Source organism: Amyelois transitella, chromosome 5 (assembly GCF_032362555.1).
Source record: "Amyelois transitella isolate CPQ chromosome 5, ilAmyTran1.1, whole genome shotgun sequence".
NCBI classification, from domain to species: domain Eukaryota; kingdom Metazoa; phylum Arthropoda; class Insecta; order Lepidoptera; family Pyralidae; genus Amyelois; species Amyelois transitella.
Window position 1 is genome coordinate 4,973,109 of NC_083508.1, and position 17,473 is coordinate 4,990,581.

The 17,473-nt window shown below is 33.7% G+C and overlaps 3 protein-coding genes across 3 annotated transcripts; 1 reads left to right on the forward strand and 2 right to left on the reverse strand.

The window, feature by feature from the left end:
• Positions 1-1,090: 1,090 nt before the first annotated feature.
• Positions 1,091-3,418, forward strand: LOC106139039 (INO80 complex subunit B). Its single transcript, XM_013340373.2, has 3 exons — positions 1,091-1,249; positions 1,343-1,695; positions 1,833-3,418. The coding sequence occupies exons 1-3, from the start codon at positions 1,198-1,200 to the stop codon at positions 2,373-2,375; spliced, it is 948 nt and encodes a 315-aa protein (XP_013195827.1). The 5' UTR covers positions 1,091-1,197; the 3' UTR covers positions 2,376-3,418.
• Positions 2,868-7,787, reverse strand: LOC106139109 (BTB/POZ domain-containing adapter for CUL3-mediated RhoA degradation protein 3). Its single transcript, XM_013340479.2, has 3 exons — positions 7,391-7,787; positions 6,621-6,880; positions 2,868-5,222 (listed from the first exon to the last, which is right to left on the reverse strand). The coding sequence occupies exons 1-3, from the start codon at positions 7,626-7,628 to the stop codon at positions 4,770-4,772; spliced, it is 951 nt and encodes a 316-aa protein (XP_013195933.1). The 5' UTR covers positions 7,629-7,787; the 3' UTR covers positions 2,868-4,769.
• Positions 7,788-10,190: 2,403 nt separating this feature from the next.
• Positions 10,191-14,120, reverse strand: LOC106139060 (organic cation transporter protein). Its single transcript, XM_013340398.2, has 8 exons — positions 13,332-14,120; positions 13,146-13,225; positions 12,910-13,069; positions 11,961-12,284; positions 11,476-11,706; positions 11,033-11,253; positions 10,755-10,954; positions 10,191-10,388 (listed from the first exon to the last, which is right to left on the reverse strand). Exons 1-8 carry the CDS (start codon positions 13,547-13,549, stop codon positions 10,221-10,223), a joined length of 1,602 nt encoding a protein of 533 aa, XP_013195852.1. The 5' UTR covers positions 13,550-14,120; the 3' UTR covers positions 10,191-10,220.
• Positions 14,121-17,473: the final 3,353 nt, after the last annotated feature.

The window sequence follows — 17,473 nt, forward strand, 5'->3', positions numbered from 1 at the left end:
TTAAGACTAACTTTGGAAACGCGATTAAATTTTAAAAAAACCTACGTAACTCCTAAAAGTTTTGTATGTCTTTGTCCCGCATATCATAAAAATCGGTACGGTGGTTTTTGAATTTATTTGTTAAATATAAAGAAATTCAAGTACTCGAATAAAAATAAAATAATCTCGATAAAACGAATTCTTCGTTTATCTGAATGCCTTTTTGATGGAATTAAGATAGGTAGCTAAGCCAACATCTCCTTTAAAAATCCTGAGTTTTCATTGGAATGCTTTTTTTAAGTTCTGGGAACCGCACCATATCCATGAACGAAATCATGAATGATAAATGTTTCTTTTTTCGACATTTTAACTTTGACAAAGTTAAAAAACGAAGAGGATTTTTGGGGTCCGCCTATGACCACGACCAGTGGGTTAGTTTGTTCAAGTACCAGAGGTTAGAGTGTATCTATTCTTCGTTAACTAAAAGGAACTTTTACCCAATGAAAGAAAGCACTGACTAATACAGGGTGTCTGGTAAATTGCTTTACATATTTAAGAAACATATTTAATAATTAATACGCTTATCTTTACAAAATATTATAAAAACAAGCAAAATCTTTAGAGGTGAAACATTACCATGACATATTTCAACCTCACCTCTCTCTCTCTCACACTCTCTCATCTTAACAATGTTCCGAGATGTTCGCAATCCTTCAGTGCCCGGAGTCCAGAATCCTCCTTCTAACTTCTCTCTTTTTCCCTCTATTTTTTCCGTTATTCGGCACCCTTGTTTAGTCCATTGGCTTGCATCGTTTTTTACTACATTTGCCAATACTTTTTGATCAACTCTTTTTACTTAGACCCGGCAGAACTCCAGCTAACCTGCAAACTTCCACATAGCGACACCTGACACCTTTCTATATTCTTAGATTCTTGAATTAGAAATTCAGATTTTACCATAGTTGGCTCTAAACGCATTGGTGTTGAAACTCATTCGACGCGGTGCGTAGGCAGCCTAAGGCAAAGAGAATTATAATATACAGCCAGAAAGCCAAAACCATAGACTATCACATGAAAATGACAGTTATGACATTAGTAAGAAAACTCTTACTTCATTGCGTGAAAATAATAATAAACAAAACTTCAGAACAAAACAAAAACTGATTGTGGAAATTTACCCAAACATAAAAACCTAGGTAAATTCATCAATACAAAACGATGGTACGGAGGCAGCGCGAACAGAGTACATCTGAAGATGACATAGTTATCGGTATAAATATAATATCCTGTCTATCCCTGTTTATCTTTTATGGAAATAAACTAAATATTTTCCAAATGCTAATTTTTTCTATTACCTTTCCAGACAGTTCACCTCCAAAGAAGCACAAAAGGCATAAACACAAAAAGCATAAGAAAAGGAGGATCGAAAATGAATTTGACAGTGATACATCCATCGACGTTTCTTATGAAGATGTTTTGGATAAAACTTATAAAATGAAAGTGAAGACAGGCAGGGATGTTGCTGGGTCTTCTGCGGCAGATCTTCTAAAAGCTCAAACCATGAAGTCGTCTTCAGACTCCCGGAGATCAATGCCTGGTTCTTCATCAAGTACCCCTCCAAAAGCATCAAAGAAGAAGAAAAAGGGAAGAGACAGTGGCACTTCCAGTGAGGAAGAAAGATGGCTTGATGCTATAAAATCGGGAAAGCTCGAAGAGGTCTGTTATTTAGATGTCAACATAATAACTTGTTGAACTTTGTTATATTCATAATGAAAGTTTTAAGTTATACAAATATTATTTTATTTTATTAAAAAGGTTTGAAAGTGATTTTATCAGTACAAAATTGATTACAGGTTGATGATGAACTCAAAAAGATTAAACCAAAGGACCCCAAAATGATGACAGCAAGGCAAAGAGCTATGTATGAAAGAGGTACAGATAAGGAGGCAGGCCTTAGTGAAGTTTTGTTAGCTCTACCTTCAGGCTACAAGGAAAAAGTCATGACTGCAGAAGCCCTCCAAAAAGCTGCTTTGAAATCACAGAAGCGGAAGCAATTGGCAGATGAGAAGCGGGAAAAAGACAAAAAGAAAACAATGGACAGATTACTAAAGAAACAAGAATCTAAGAATTTGAAAAATATGCAGAAATGTAAACCTACTAGAAAACACGAACCAATGATAGTTTATAAAATCAATAATAATGAAATCACACTTTCTTTACCCCCTGGTATTCCATTTCCATTGGAGGCCCAGCCACCCAAAGAGGCACCTAAACCAACCTTATGTGGAGTAAGTGGGTGCGAGAACATTAAAAAGTATAATTGTTCTAAAACTGGTATAGCATTATGTAGTCTAGAATGTTATAAGAAAAATTTGAACAATATTTCAATGCAATAAATTATGAGTATCAACAGAATTTTTTTTTGGCAACCATTATTTCTCTGCATTATTCTCCTACTGACCGAACCTATGGCAAAGTTAAAAATGTAGTTTGAGAAATGTGCAGAAAAATCACATGTTCTATGAGATTATATTTTCACTAAGTTCCTACATAACTAATGTTAGGATTTTCATATGATAATAAAACATACACTTGGAGTAAATGTTTAAATCAGTGATGAACGCTGTTTACTGATTATAATTTGTTTGTCAGTCCAGTATGATGTAACAGTGGACATGTGAAGATGAGAAACTTAAAACTGGACATGCTCAATAATCGGTTAATGTGTAAGTCAGCTTTATGCAAAGGGAGAGAAAACGAACGAAATACATACATACATATAATATGTGTAGAACCTTTATACATTTATCACAAAACACCTTTGTTATACCAGGGCCTCATAATTAAAAGGGAATTTATTAGTTTTAGTTACCAATAAAACAACAAAGGACATCTAAACAGTGAGCATATATTTTGTTAACAAGAAATAGACATTTATAGAATTAAATTACACTAAGCTACACCTAGTGACTTCCTTCGAAACCAGTCTTTCAGGGAATCAAGTTGGAATAAAGAATTCTGTAGATAATTGATTTTTGTTGAAATAAAAGATAAAAAATTCATCATCTATCTAATAGTCTCTTACAGTCATGCATGAGTAAAATTATTTCATAGTACTGGGTGTCATACAAATGTTTATATATAAACATGCATAAAAACTACCTAAGAGTGCCTGACCTAGGAAACTATCATAGCCTCCTACAATCATTTGTTCCAAAATGAGCTATTAAAATTATTTTTAAAGTAGAAAGACTAGACTATTCAATTGTTTAATTTATTGGTATGTCTACTGAGGACAAGTCTATTTGTTTATGTTCAGTGTACAACTTTGCTAAAAATAATTAGTACTTATTTACATATCATTCTCTTTCAGTGGATATTTTTTCACACTTGGACTATACTGTGATAATGTATTTGCACATAACTTAATTCATTTGAATGTTTATTCAAAAACCATTAAGATTAATGTATGTATTACAAAGAATATTTTATATAAACTATTTCGAATGTCTAAAGTAGAATTTAAATATTTAATGAGCAGCCATTCTAAATTAAATCAATTCAATACTTCCCGTTCTAAATTTATATTACTCGAATACTCATAGTGAGCAGAATGCGGCAGTTTAGATTGTGCAATATTGACGATAATCCTTTATTATAATTGATATAACACAAATACAATAATCTTTATAATGAAATCTTATAAAACATACCCAATAATTCCACTTACATGCACTAACAGAATTCTAACATTGTATGGTAAAACTGCTGTTGATATACAAACATTTAGACAAGAACAAGACTAAGTTATGCCACTCCGAAATACTGATATAAATTAGATTGTACCAAAATATTCTACTTCTAAAGTGTAAATTAAAATCACTTTTTGTATTGTATAAAAATTTTTACAGATATAAAGAATGATTCTTAAATTGAACAAAATATTTTTGAAGAATGATATGTGTTGAATATTCTAGAAAATACAGAAGAAAAACAAAGATAATCATACATTTTGGAGTAGCCTAGGGTCTCTACCAAGACAACATCAATTTTGGCAATTATTTTGAGCTGTATAAGTGCTATGGCATTTTATAAGAACAAGTATTTTTAATGATAGTGTACTACTGCATCTCATACAGCATACAGTCTACAACAAAAAACTAAATAAATCTTCTTCTACTACAGATAGCATAGAAAAAGATCCATTACAAACAATTGCTAACTGTATGCACATGCCGCGTCTTACAATACTAAATTTCTATAGCATAGAATTACAATAAAGTTTAGACTCTAGAAACATATGAATAATAAATGGAAAATATAATTTCAGCTACACAAAATCACACTCCAAGTATACAAGTCACATAGCAAATACTGTTTTTTGTATTGTTAATAATGAATCGTATACAGTTTTTTTTGCATTTGGAGAATGGCTCTCTAATAGCATACCAACATTTTATTACTTGCACAAATTGATTGAGTTGCTTTTCATTATTTGTACTATGCACTAAACACAAAAACAATATGTAAACACTTATAGTAGTCCATCAACAGTCATTTTTCCAACAGGTTCAAATAAATGCCTCTTGCTAGAACACTTTTCAATTTCATTCACAATTCCAAGACAGCTCACAAAAGGTGAAGACCTAGAAGATAAGGTCATGGACACAGCTCAGTAAATTCTACAGACCAAAACATGGCAACCAGCAGCAAGGCAAGAAGTAGCCAGCTTGGTATCAGACATTGGTCCGCTTCGAGCTCCTAAGGCGTGCCAAGCCTGACTGTAACCGCTAAGATTGGTTATTCTGTTTATTTGATCTGAGTCGTGCAAGCCCTGAACGCTCTTCTTCCTCATCACTAGTGCAAGACAGCCCCCCAACAGCTCCTCGAGAAGACGTTGCCTGAATCAAATCCTGATCGGGGCCATTTCTGCTCTCATATAGTAATATTCCCAAGGTTTCCTCATAAATTCTGGCTTCTGGGAACTCGACTTTAGTGTGCTTTTTATCAGTGGCATAGACAATAGATGTGCAGCATACTTCAGCACATTTCTTTCCATGCCCAAAGAAAGACCAGCAACAGATTTCATTTGAACCTATGACATCCTTTATGAAGAGTACTCTACCACTAAATCTGAGTGATAGTTTGTCAAATAATTCTATATTTTTTAATAAGTTGTCATCAGATGTGCTGGTGTAGGAATATTTATTATTGTGTCTATTAATTAGTAGTTTCACCACTGGCTGAAAAAAGAAAACAAGTTTGTGTAATTCTAGTGTTTAAAACCTATAATAACTATTTTCATAATGGTTGATAATTCAACTAATAAATAACTTATTACACGGAATAGATATTTTGGGCATTATTGAAGCCCTATGGAATGAGTAATTTTCTCCATTTTATTCACATTTTCCAGTATTTCTTTTCTCCTTATAGTTGCAGCGTGATGTTATATAGCCTAAAGCCTTTCTCGATGAATGGTCTATTCAACTCAAAAAGAGTCTCAATTTCGAACAAAGAAATAAACAAACTCTTCAGCTTTATAATATTAGTATAGATGGGGTCAAATGAAATACTGTACTGGCTTTGTAGTAAAATAAATATTGAACAATTTTTATATTTGTTTTAAACATATGTATGGGAGAGTGATATAAACAGTTAATTGTACAGTTAAAACTAGGGCCTCCAATCTCGATATACCGAGATTTCGGTATTGCGGGATCCCGCGTCCTTTTCCACTCCCGCGTGATGCGGGATTACGGGTGCGGGATCCGCGAGATTTGCGGGACTGAAAAAAGCGTGCATGCGACCTCGCGAGCGCGATCGCTCGGTGACTGTCGGTCGGTGGGTAGGTAACGCACTGGCAAATTAACTTTGAGTTAGAGTTAACTTTATCATCAGCATGTAATGTACTTTGCCCGTCACCATCTCAAGCTAATACACTTGAGTCCATTATAATAAAAGCGTAGTAAAAAAAGAAATGACTCTCTATGAATCTGGGGGTCAATGGGAAAATATCTTACATTTACATATATATACAATAAAGCCTTAAAAGGAATACCGCCGACAAGTTTGGAAGCCGAAAGGGCATTTTCTGCTGCTGGCTATATTGCTTTCTAAAATACGCAGCAGTTTGGCAGATGACAGTTTAGATATGTTGTGTTTCCTTCGCAAACATTTTCAATTAAAAGCTTTAGCTGACAAACTAAATAAATAAACCAACTTTTATTTGAAATTAGTTTTTTTAGTTGATAATTTATTTTTTTGGTGTATTTTATGAAGAAGATAGATTGCATGTTTTTTCAGTATTTGTTGCTGTATTTGTAAAGAATAAAGGGTGTAATTTGATTGATCTCATACTTATAATAAAATTAAAGTACAGTTGATTAATTCATTGTTTTATTTGCCTTATTTATATATGAATATTTTCAATATGCGGGATCCCGCAAATACCGAGATCCCGCGGGATTTAAAATTTGCAGTCCTGCAAATATCGAGAATGAATTCAGGCTGCGGGATTGGAAGCCCTAGTTAAAACAAAGGAACATTTTCAGTAGAATTCATTTCTGCTTTATATTATAAAAAGTCACATTTAAACATGAACACTTCAAAAAGAGTCCCAAGAGGCAGATATAGATTACCTTAGATGTAGACATGATAAGTAACTGTTCTTCCTTTTGTGAGGTTATCAATGGCACTCTGCAGATAGGCTCCGCTTCCCGTTCTTTCTTAGCCAGTGCTTGTTGGCAAGAGTCCGTCAACTCCTCTATCAAAAAATACTTTGCCTCAGCAAGAAGCTCCATGATTTCACGGTAGCTATCAGGCAGAGCAACTGTTCCATCACGAAGGTAGTTTAATATTGTACCAAAATGTTTGCCACAGCGATCAATCAATATCCAGCCTGTAATCATAATGGTTTTTGTAATAAAATACTCAATACCGAAACTAGACCCCAGATTTCTAAGTTTAAGGTGCCCTTAATAGAAAAAGACCAATAAATGCCAAAGGACTTTTTACCACCAGTGAGGTTTAAATTATTGTAGTATTATAGTATTAATGGTGTTGAATTGCCATGTGATTCCCAGGAACAATAAATAAAAAGAATAGGACCACTCCATCTCGGTCCCATGAATGGTGTAAAGGGTGACTTAAGCATAGGCTTATAAACTTGGAATTCTTCTTTTAGGCGATGGGTAACCTGTCATAATTTTAATATCAATTCTATCACTAATCCAAACAGCTGAACATGGCCTATCAATCTTTTCAAGATTGTTGGCTGTCTACCCCAAAAGGGATATAGACGTGATTATATAAATGTATATATGGTAATGGTGTCGAGTTTATTACAACGTCTATCACAATTAAGTCGGATTATGCGTGATCATTGACAAAAAGTTTAAAGCAGTTATACCTTCAGAATCGGTCAGTACTTCCATTCTTCCACTGAACATAGTTCTCAGCATGTTATCACTCTTGGTTAAAGTACCGATAGTTGTATAAAACAATGTTCCACCCACGTTTAATTTCACATATTGTGACGGACTACCTTTAATCAATGTTTTGTGATCGCCCGACATTTTATATGGAAATGTCGGTACCACACAAACCTCCGAATAATTAATTGCAGCAACTGAAATACCAGCTGTCATTAATAAAATAACTGATTATCTCTTCACTTTGTAATTCATTTACAGAATTATGTACAAGGAAAAAGGTTTGAATAGATTTATATTTTTCGTGAAATGCGATCAATTAATTCACAACACCCACCCCACCTAACTGTCAAGTGAAACGTCAATGTCAAACACAGACGAAAATTTTTGATAATTATTGTGGGACAATAATGTGGGACTTTGCTTGCATTTGCATGGGACAAGCAGCGCGACGTCGACTTCGTACAACTTCGTTCGTATTGACTCAGACCATCTGGTAAACGTGTATTTAATTAACCCTTAAACAGGCCCCGATAAACCGCTACTGTATATTAAGTGTTATATATGGATTTAGGCTTAAAATAACGCCCTTTCCGATTCCTTATCAACAAATTACTGAAAAAACACTGAAATAGCTGAAAAAATGACGTGGGAAAACATAATCCCATTGCCTGGGTAGAGACAACTCTAATCTGTAGGTATATCTATATGTAAATGGTGAAGGCTAGTCTGTTCATAAATTATTTATTTTATATATTTAAGTATTTTATCTTACTTATTTACTTTTATTTTCTAAAGAGTTTGAAATGAAACAACTTTATTACTTTGTATTATAATCATCAATCAAATCAACTGTAATTATTATAATTTTTTTGATGAAATGTATAAATGAAATATTTTTATGCCCCAGAACCTTGATTTATTTAGGAATTGATTTAGGAACATAGTCTAAAGCTGCACACTCTTCATTCTTTTCATCTTCTTCTTCTGATGAAGAGTCCCATTCTTCCAGAATAACTTCTATTTGTTTATCTTTGAGCAGCCTCTATATAAAAAACAGTAACAAATGCTAATTTTTAAAAGATATTTAAAAAAGTAAAAATATATCCTACTGCAAATCTCAACTTTAGTTACATTTATGTAAAATAATCATAACCATGCGTATTTTCTAATTAAATTTTGCTTATGTTATAAAACACACGAACATAGTAGGGTGAATAAGCTAGTATACAAAAAATAAGGTAATTTGAACAGGCAAAGGAAATATAGTTCCCACAAATAGTGGTAATCAACAGGTTATGGTCATATCTTCCCCACATTTTATTTTACCTTATTTTCATAATATTTTGCAGGAAAACAACAAAAAAACTTTATAATTTTGATACTATAACTCAAAATCTATAATATATCAAAAAATTGCACGACTTACCTTTCTTGGTTTCGCCATAATCGGAAAAAGTATTGCACAGTTACTGAAAATCACCTCTCCAACGGTAGTCAAAAATTCAACTGGCTGTCAATGACACATACATTCGGAAACACCGAGTTTTAGTATTTGGAACCATAGAGTATACAGTTAAGATTAGATTTTGACAGATTGTGGGCTGTGATTCACCAAAACCCGGCTACAACTTTAAAAAATCTATGTGGGAAGCATACGTCCGCGGCCTGCTTAAGGGTTAAACTGCTCAGTGTAGCGTGCTTGGTCGACTGACGACTAGTGAGTAGACGAACGACCGATTGTAGTGAAGTTACCAACTTACAAAGAGAATACATATAACCACAACTTAGCGCTTTTAGTGCCAATTCTCGCAACTTTTTTTAAGATTTTTGTAACGTTGATCACGTTGCCGTTGTAGTCATTAGAGTGAGATCAAAACTTAGACAACAAAAATAGGGTGTCACCACAACAATTTTTATATTATAATTTAACACACCTAAGTACCGACAAATAAAATAATAACAAAGAAAATAGATGAATGAAGGACAAATTAACTCCACCGAGCGAAGAGATCCTTCTTAAATTTAAGAAGATTGTGATTTGCTCTCAGGTTTTGCTCTGAAATTTATTTTAGTACCTTAGTTACCTTATTTGCGATCATATTATATTCTTGTACATCTATAGTGAAGTCGATGCGGTATTTTTTTTTTTTTTTTTTTTTTGGACAAATTACACAGATTGAGTTAGCCTCGAAGTAAGTTCGAGACTTGTGTTACGAGATACTAACTCAACGATACTATATTTTATAATAAATACTTATATATATAAACATCCAAGACCCAGGACAATCAGAGAAAGTTCATTTCTCATCATGCCCTGGCCGGGATTCGAACCCGGGACCTCCGGTGTCACAGTCAAGCGCACTACCGCTGCGCCACAGAGACCGTCTATTATGGTATATTCACGAAGTCATAATAATCTGTTCTCTCTCACTATCTTTGTGGTTTTCGAAATAAAAGACAGAGAGAGATATTATTAAGACAATGTTTGTGAATAATAATCTTTTATTAAACAATGTAAATGTGAGTCAAGGATGAAGGAATTATTTATAAAATGTTTTCTTACAAGTGATGGAAAACTATATGTAAGAAGCTGTAAAAGAAAACGAAATGAAGGTAAAGGAAAGCAAAACAAAATCATTGGCTTTTTAAAAGGGGAGGAAATTACACAATGTTATATGTTAATAGGAGAAATTGAAACAATTTAAATACCAAAAATAAATGTTAACTGATAATTTAATGCAAAAATTAAATTAAACTTCAATTAAGAGACCCAACATTTATTTACATGATTTATAGTCATTTAAATCAAACGACGTGACTTCGATTTTTTCTACTCCCAAATTCTTGGGCGTCTTGTAGTGTCTCTGGTAATTTGGCATTTAGTGTCTCCGGTAATAGGAGACATGATATGACACCACCGATGGAAACAATCACCAAAATTATACACGGCAATCGTGGGTCGATGTTACGGCCCTGAAAAAGATGATAAACTTTATCCGAGAAATGCGCTTGCTGCGAAATGCACTATATGATACTAAGTAACTATATCCTTATTGTTATAATATATACACAGTCAACATTTTATGTTTCTGTTGTATCTGGAGAACAGGTCATTATTTATATTAAAAACATTTTTGTTGTTAAATTCAAATGCCTGTTTAGTTATATCAAATTTGTTGTTTAAGAAAAAACCTCCAAAAGTTAATTTATTTTAAATTTTATGAAATTAATAATATTAGGTATTTTGTTTATTTGTTGAATTTGACAAAAAAAAATATTTTACTGAGAAATAAAGTAAATGTAAATATTTTACATTACAACATCATTATCATGGCTTACCAAGTACATCAAATATGGTGCTATTGCGCCGCCACAGCTAGATAAAACATTTCCCAACGACATTCCTGACTGTCGGAGACAGGTAGGGTACAGTTCCATGTTAAATAAATATAATATATAATAAGATGAAGATGTCGCAAGCCTATTTATTACAACCATTGCTGTTCCAACTAACTCCGAGCGAAAAACTTCATTTGAATCTGTTAAAAAAGTGATATATTTAAAAGTGAAACAAAACTTTTTGAGATTAACAAACATTACACTTATGCGTTACTCACTCGCGCTTTCTCGCAGTCCTATAGTCATCCACAAGAAAGCAGTCAATGTATATGCAACTGAACCTGTATATCGACGACCAATACGTTCTGAAAGCCATGCTCCTACTAGTGTTCCCGGCATCTCAGCTAATGACTGCCAAATAAACTCCAGGAATGGATTGCCATCTGTTTTTTCTCCAGACCTCATTAATAATGTATTGTAGTTTAATGATACAGAAATCCTTGAAACAATAACGATTGGGAAATATTTCATTCAAGAGAAAATGGTTTCATTAAAATAGCTAAAAACGTCCACATGTTACGAGTAGGTTTCCTTCCTCATTTGTCATAGGCCAAGAAATGTCAGTAGGTACATTCAAACAGAAAGTTAATGAGTGTTAGTTATTAATATCTCTTAAAAAAATTAAATGTTCATAATAAGTAATACTTAATAACTATCTCACCACAAATACAACTGTAACGAGGTATTTACTGATAGTCTCCATCCAGAAAATAAAGCCAACAGCCCAAGTTGTTGATTTGTTGTTGAAACTTTTGGGGAGGTGTTTAATATTTCTTTCTCCGTTTCTGAATTAAGTCTTAATTTATTAATTTTCGCGATTACTTTCAATTCTTTCACACAGTCTTTAGACTTTCCTTGAACCCAAAGCCATCGTGGTGATTCAATCATTTTCCTTAAAAATAAATTAAATTAAAATTAAGCTTACCATTAAGTAAATTTTATTGATAAAAGATAACAATGAAGAAAGTATTAACACTAGAGCTACCAACATCCGCAACAAAAATTCGCTTAATTTCCTTTCTGTCTTAGTGCACCCCTAGACCATGTAAGAAGTCTTGATTCAGCGATTTTGGTCGTGTGTTAATATGTCAGTCAATATACTCATGTAGATTATAGAAAAAGAATGAAAGATAACAAAAAAATTACCATGACATAATTAAAAATGGTATGACAGGTACAGTAGTAACCAACATAAATGTTTTCCATTCGCGCAGCCACCAATATATTAATGACATGATACACATGCCGATGCTGTAGCCGATACACCTCAATGTTGCTGTGGTACTGCGCCGTTCAGGTGAAGATATTTCCATAGATATTACAGTAGCACTTTGGACTACAGACCAAGATGGAAACCATGCAATAATGCAACCAATTACAATTAAAATAAATGTACTCGATAGTATAGTTATAACTCGACCAAAAATTATTAATGCCATCGAAATTATATAAGTTAAGCGGCGACCATATCTGTAATAAATCATTATTATGAGAAAAAGTTTTAGTCAGCTACTTCTGTGGCTCGGTCTCTGAGATTAAAAGAATTACAAAATAAATCTAACTGGATAAAAAGTAAAAGGTAAGTATAATAAGCATAACACACACCTGAATCTCGAAAGTATGCTGTTACTGATAATTTAAGATCGGAAACTCGCTTTCTCTCTCATACATCTTTGACAAGATTTGGAGCCTGACTAACGTCGGCATTTTTATAAATACTTAAAATATTTAACTACGTAGGTGGTACCTACCTATTTTTTTTCATACATACCTACATATAATCACTCATAGGCGTGATTATTATGCATGAAAATAAAAATACCCTTTTATAAACCAGCAGTCTTGAATGACTGACAGACCACGTTCAGCGGTTAGGCATAATGATAGAATTGCGATTCAAAAAGTGACAGGTTGCTAGCACATCGCCTTAATGAAGAATCTCGTTTATAAGCCTTCCCCTTAGTCGCCTTTATTTTTATACAAGATTTTTTTTCATGACAAATTGAAATACAATTTATTATTTCCTTAATACCTATACATAATTTTGACAATGTTTAATTAAAATATTTATTATACAAGTAAGAACTTTACTGACATATCACCAAACCATCCGAAAAATATTGATCCTGCTATTTCGCCAAATTTGCTGTATGACATTATATGTGCAACTTTTATTTCTTCTTCACAAACCCAGTTATTCGAGGAGGGTATAGTAGTTTCGTACCAGGTTTTATCGTATCGATAGCTATCACATGCTGTAAAGTCAATTTAAAAATTTGAAGAATTTCTCGGTAAACTCACAAGCTCTATATATAAATTGACGTAGTTTACCTTTTGTTAAATTATTTTCTCCAGGCTTAACGAAAACTTTGCAATTGTCAAATAAGATTTTTCCACTGGTGTCATTAGATCTGCGTTTAACAAAAACATTTAATAAATTTCACGTTATAATTATTATAGAAATGAACTTTCAAAGAAAAAATAATCATTACATTAAACTTTTTGAATTCAACTTACATTGGAAGATACTTCATTTTCCAAGAGTATTCACTGATATTTTCCTTATTATTTGGGATTTCACATCCATATGGTGTAATAACAAGGGCAAAATATATATTCATGTAAGTCATTCCCCAAAAAATGGCTAGCAGAAAGTTATAAAACCAATCAAATTTCTTTTGAAAACCTCCATTTGGCCCCACTTCGTTTAAAGCGCGATCATAAATTGAATTCATTTTCAATGTTTATTTTTAAATGTAACACGATGTTCTTTCTCGTGTGTAAGACAAATACTGTACGTTTAATGAGTAACTTCGTTATCAAATATTGTACGTACTTAAACAAGCCTCCGATTTTATCTTATCATGAACCGAGTCCAGATTCAGACAGACAGAGTAGACATTAAAACGCGTAAGTGACGATAGTAAATGACCGCTTTCTTTGCGACTAGGTGATTGTTTGTACCTAAGTTTAAATTGACTTTTAATTGTTTTATAGATTTCATAAAATTACAAGTGTAATTTATGTATAATATATTTTTTGAAATGGACGAACTTAATTCCGACGTTTATTTAAATAATGCTATGCTTTGAAACTAACGTGGACTTTATGACTGTTGACTCTGTCTACTCTATATGGGATAAAGACGTATTTATATGTATAAATTGTTTATCAATTAGAGACTCAGTGAACAATTTTCTTGAATCCTTGATTATTTTATACGTGCAAAAAATTAACTAAGTAAGTACTTTTAATGAATACACACTGAGATAAACATAGGCATAGGATAAATAATCAGCTAAGCTTAATTAAATAACCAGTATAGAGTTTCAGTAAGTCCACTTTAGAATAATCTCTAGGAATAATCCTACTTATTTGTTTGTACATCATACTTTTTAATTATTTGTTTATTATAAGGAATACCTGGTTGACCGAGATGTGCTCCGTGTCCACCAAAAAAAACAATAAACATAAAATATAAAGCCTGACCAAAAAAGCGTAGTAAAAATAAAAAACCTCATTTGAGGGCAGCACTTTTGCATTTCATATTGCAACATTTTATATAATCATGCCTATGTTGAATAGGCTATTTGACTGTATTAAAAATATACATTTCTTTTATGTCATCAGTCTTAATATTATTTTTTTGGAGCGATTTGTAATATCGCGAGATAAAAATATTGCATTATTTAAACAAAATCCGTCTCAGAAAATTAGGTTTTTATATGCAGCTGTCACGTGTCTAAAAACGAACGTGATTGGCTATTTCTATTATGACGTCAATTATCCATAAACAGACTGTCGATCGTACCGTTCCTTAGTGTTCGCTATTATTTTTCAAGATTTTATAAGTGTTTGATCGCTCAGGATTACTCAGATAACATAGGTAGGTATTTAATAATGGAAACCAATTCCGCGAAAGCTGACAGTCGAAACCTACCAAAAGTGGACGCAATAATGGTTGGAAGAAGAAATCTAGATTGTCTTCTTCAAAGACAGTCCAGATTTCTATGCTGCCGAACTGAGGAATGTGAAAACATCAATGTAAGTATATCTTGGTAACCACTGATCTTAGATCATGATCTGAAACCACTTCTTGCGAATATTCAAATCCATCGGCATAGAAAAAAACAGTTTCGTAGGAGATTTTATTGTTGTATTAGTGCATTGAGTCACTGCACAACATTTATAGGAACTCATTTTAATAATTTTCACACATATGACGTAGCACAAGTTAAATAAAACAAGAGAAAATCAAAACTTTTCGAAACACCAACAAGCTTTGTATGATATTTACACGAAATTTACGTCACTGCATGCCATGGCCGCCATATTGCTAAAAGTCGCGTTTTGGCGGCATGTTAGAATATTTCATTTTCTTTTTCGATTTTTTAATAAAATAGCTGTAATAAAGGCAGAAAAGTATTTTTGTAGGGCTCCTTATAAACAAATAAATACCCTAAGATAGTTTTTAGAACTTTGTCAAATAGCCTATTGAATTGGCAACAAAATCTTTTTTTGCCACGGTATTTTTATACTTAAATTATAAATATTATTATACCATAAACAATTTAGGAAACAATATTTTATGAGTTACTCAGTCATACTCATACATATATGAAAATAAAATAAACAATATATACATACATACATACATAAAATCACGCCTCTTTCCCGGAGGGGTAGGCAGAGACTACCTCTTTCCACTTGCCACGATCTCTGCATACTTCTTTCGCTTCGTCCACATTCATAACTCTCTTCATACAAGCTCGGCGGTTTCGGGTACTTTTGACCTGACCCTTTACCAGGACGTCCTTAATTTGATCAAGATACGTTCGTCTAGGTCTTCCCACTCCGACCTTTCCCTCCACACTCTCCTTGTATATCTGCTTAGTCAACCTGCTTTCATTCATCCTCTCCACATGACCGAACCATCTTAACATACCCTTTTCTATTCCTGTAACTACATCTTCTTTCACATCACAACATTCCCTTATCACGCTGTTCCTTATCCTGTCACTCAATTTCACACCCATCATACTCCTTAACGCTCTCATTTCCACTGCATTTATTCTGCTTTCATGCTTCTTTTGCCATACCCAACTTTCACTCCCATACATTAATGTCGGGACCAACACGCCCCTGTGCACAGCCAGTCGAGCCTTTTTGGATAGTTTCTGACTGCTCATAAAGGCATGCAAAGCTCCATTCACCATGTTCCCCGCGTTCACTCTCCTTTCAATATCACTATCATACTTGCCATCTGATGTAAACTTTGATCCTAGATATACAAACTCTTTCACTTGCTCCACTTTTTCTCCTCCAATCAAAATATTACATGCTGTCATTTCTTTCTCCATTTCAAAAACCAGTGTTTTAGTTTTACTTACGTTCACTTTCATTCCTTTCTCTTTTAAAGCTTCATGCATACAGTTTACCATCTCCTGTAACTCCTCCGCTGATGACGCCAGTATAACCTGATCGTCGGCATAGAGCAGACATTTGACGAGTAACTCATTCATCCTTAATCCACTTTTAGACTCTTTCAAATCTGTCAAACAGCTATCCATAAATAGGTTGAACAGCCACGGTGACGCAACACATCCTTGCCTAACGCCTTTCTCAATCTTAAACCACTCAGTGTGCGCTCCGTTTATCCTGACACAAGCACTCGAATCCTCATATAAGGATTTCAGTGCTCGTATTAAGAGACTGCTCACCCCATGCATAGAAAGTGCTGACCACAATTCATTCCTCTCAACTCTGTCATAGGCCTTTTCCAGATCTACGAATGTGCAATAGACTTTTTGACTCTTGGCCAAAAACTTTTCGGCTATGCACCGCAAGGAAAAGACCTGATCAGTACATCCCATTCCCTTTCGAAATCCCGCTTGAGCATCCCATATTTTGTCATCAGTTTCATTCCTGACTCTATTAATCAATACCTTAGCATACAATTTGCCGACGACGCTAAGCAGGCTTATACCACGATAATTTTTGCAGTCCAGCTGTGACCCTTTTCCTTTGTAAAGTGGCACGATAACAGCCTTACACCAATCTTTTGGTACTCGGCCGCTTCTCCAACACAAATTGAAAAGGCAGTACAACTGACTAGCTACTACGCCTTTTCCTGCTTTAAGCATCTCGACCGACACTCTATCACACCCAGCAGCCTTTCCCGCTTTCATACTCTTAAGTGCTTCCACAATTTCGAACATTTCAATTTCGCCTTCCATCTCATTCTCTTTTTCTTCGCTATAGCAGAAATCTTTCTTATTTCCTTCCTTTTTTTCAAATAAACTTTCAAAATAGTCCTTCCATATCTTTAGTACACATTCTTCTCCTTTCACAACGCTACCATCCTGGCATCTGATCCTAGTCAGCTCTCTGGTTATAGTATTTCCTCGGGCTGACCTTACGGATTTCCAGAATACTTTCAGATTTGACTGAAAGTCTTCTGATAGCCTTTTATCAAAATCCTCTTTATACTCTTCTTTCTTTCTAATCACAGCTTTCTTAACCAAATCTTTCATTTTCTTATATTCCTTACGTGCTTCATTCACATCTTCATCTATAACCTCTTGCATTCTTAAGTTAGCTTTTGCTGCTAACAAATCCAGCCATGCTTTCTTCTTTAATCGCACAAGTTCTTGCACATC

Bases quoted from the DNA above. Each gene is read 5' to 3' on its own strand.
- LOC106139039 (XM_013340373.2), top strand. From the start codon at position 1,198: ATGGTACGGAGGCAGCGCGAACAGAGTACATCTGAAGATGACATAGTT. The intron at 1,250-1,342 runs GTATAAATATAA...TTACCTTTCCAG, and splicing joins TGAAGATGACATAGTTATCG to ACAGTTCACCTCCAAAGAAG. The intron at 1,696-1,832 runs GTCTGTTATTTA...AATTGATTACAG, and splicing joins AATCGGGAAAGCTCGAAGAG to GTTGATGATGAACTCAAAAA.
- LOC106139060 (XM_013340398.2), bottom strand. From the start codon at position 13,549: ATGAATTCAATTTATGATCGCGCTTTAAACGAAGTGGGGCCAAATGGA. The intron at 13,226-13,331 runs GTAAGTTGAATT...TGTTAAACGCAG, and splicing joins AAAATGAAGTATCTTCCAAT to ATCTAATGACACCAGTGGAA. The intron at 11,254-11,475 runs GTGAGATAGTTA...TATTGTTTCAAG, and splicing joins TCGTTACAGTTGTATTTGTG to GATTTCTGTATCATTAAACT.
- LOC106139109 (XM_013340479.2), bottom strand. From the start codon at position 7,628: ATGACAGCTGGTATTTCAGTTGCTGCAATTAATTATTCGGAGGTTTGT. The intron at 6,881-7,390 runs GTATAACTGCTT...TTATGATTACAG, and splicing joins AGTACTGACCGATTCTGAAG to GCTGGATATTGATTGATCGC. The intron at 5,223-6,620 runs GTAATCTATATC...TTCTTTTTTCAG, and splicing joins TTATCATGTCTACATCTAAG to CCAGTGGTGAAACTACTAAT.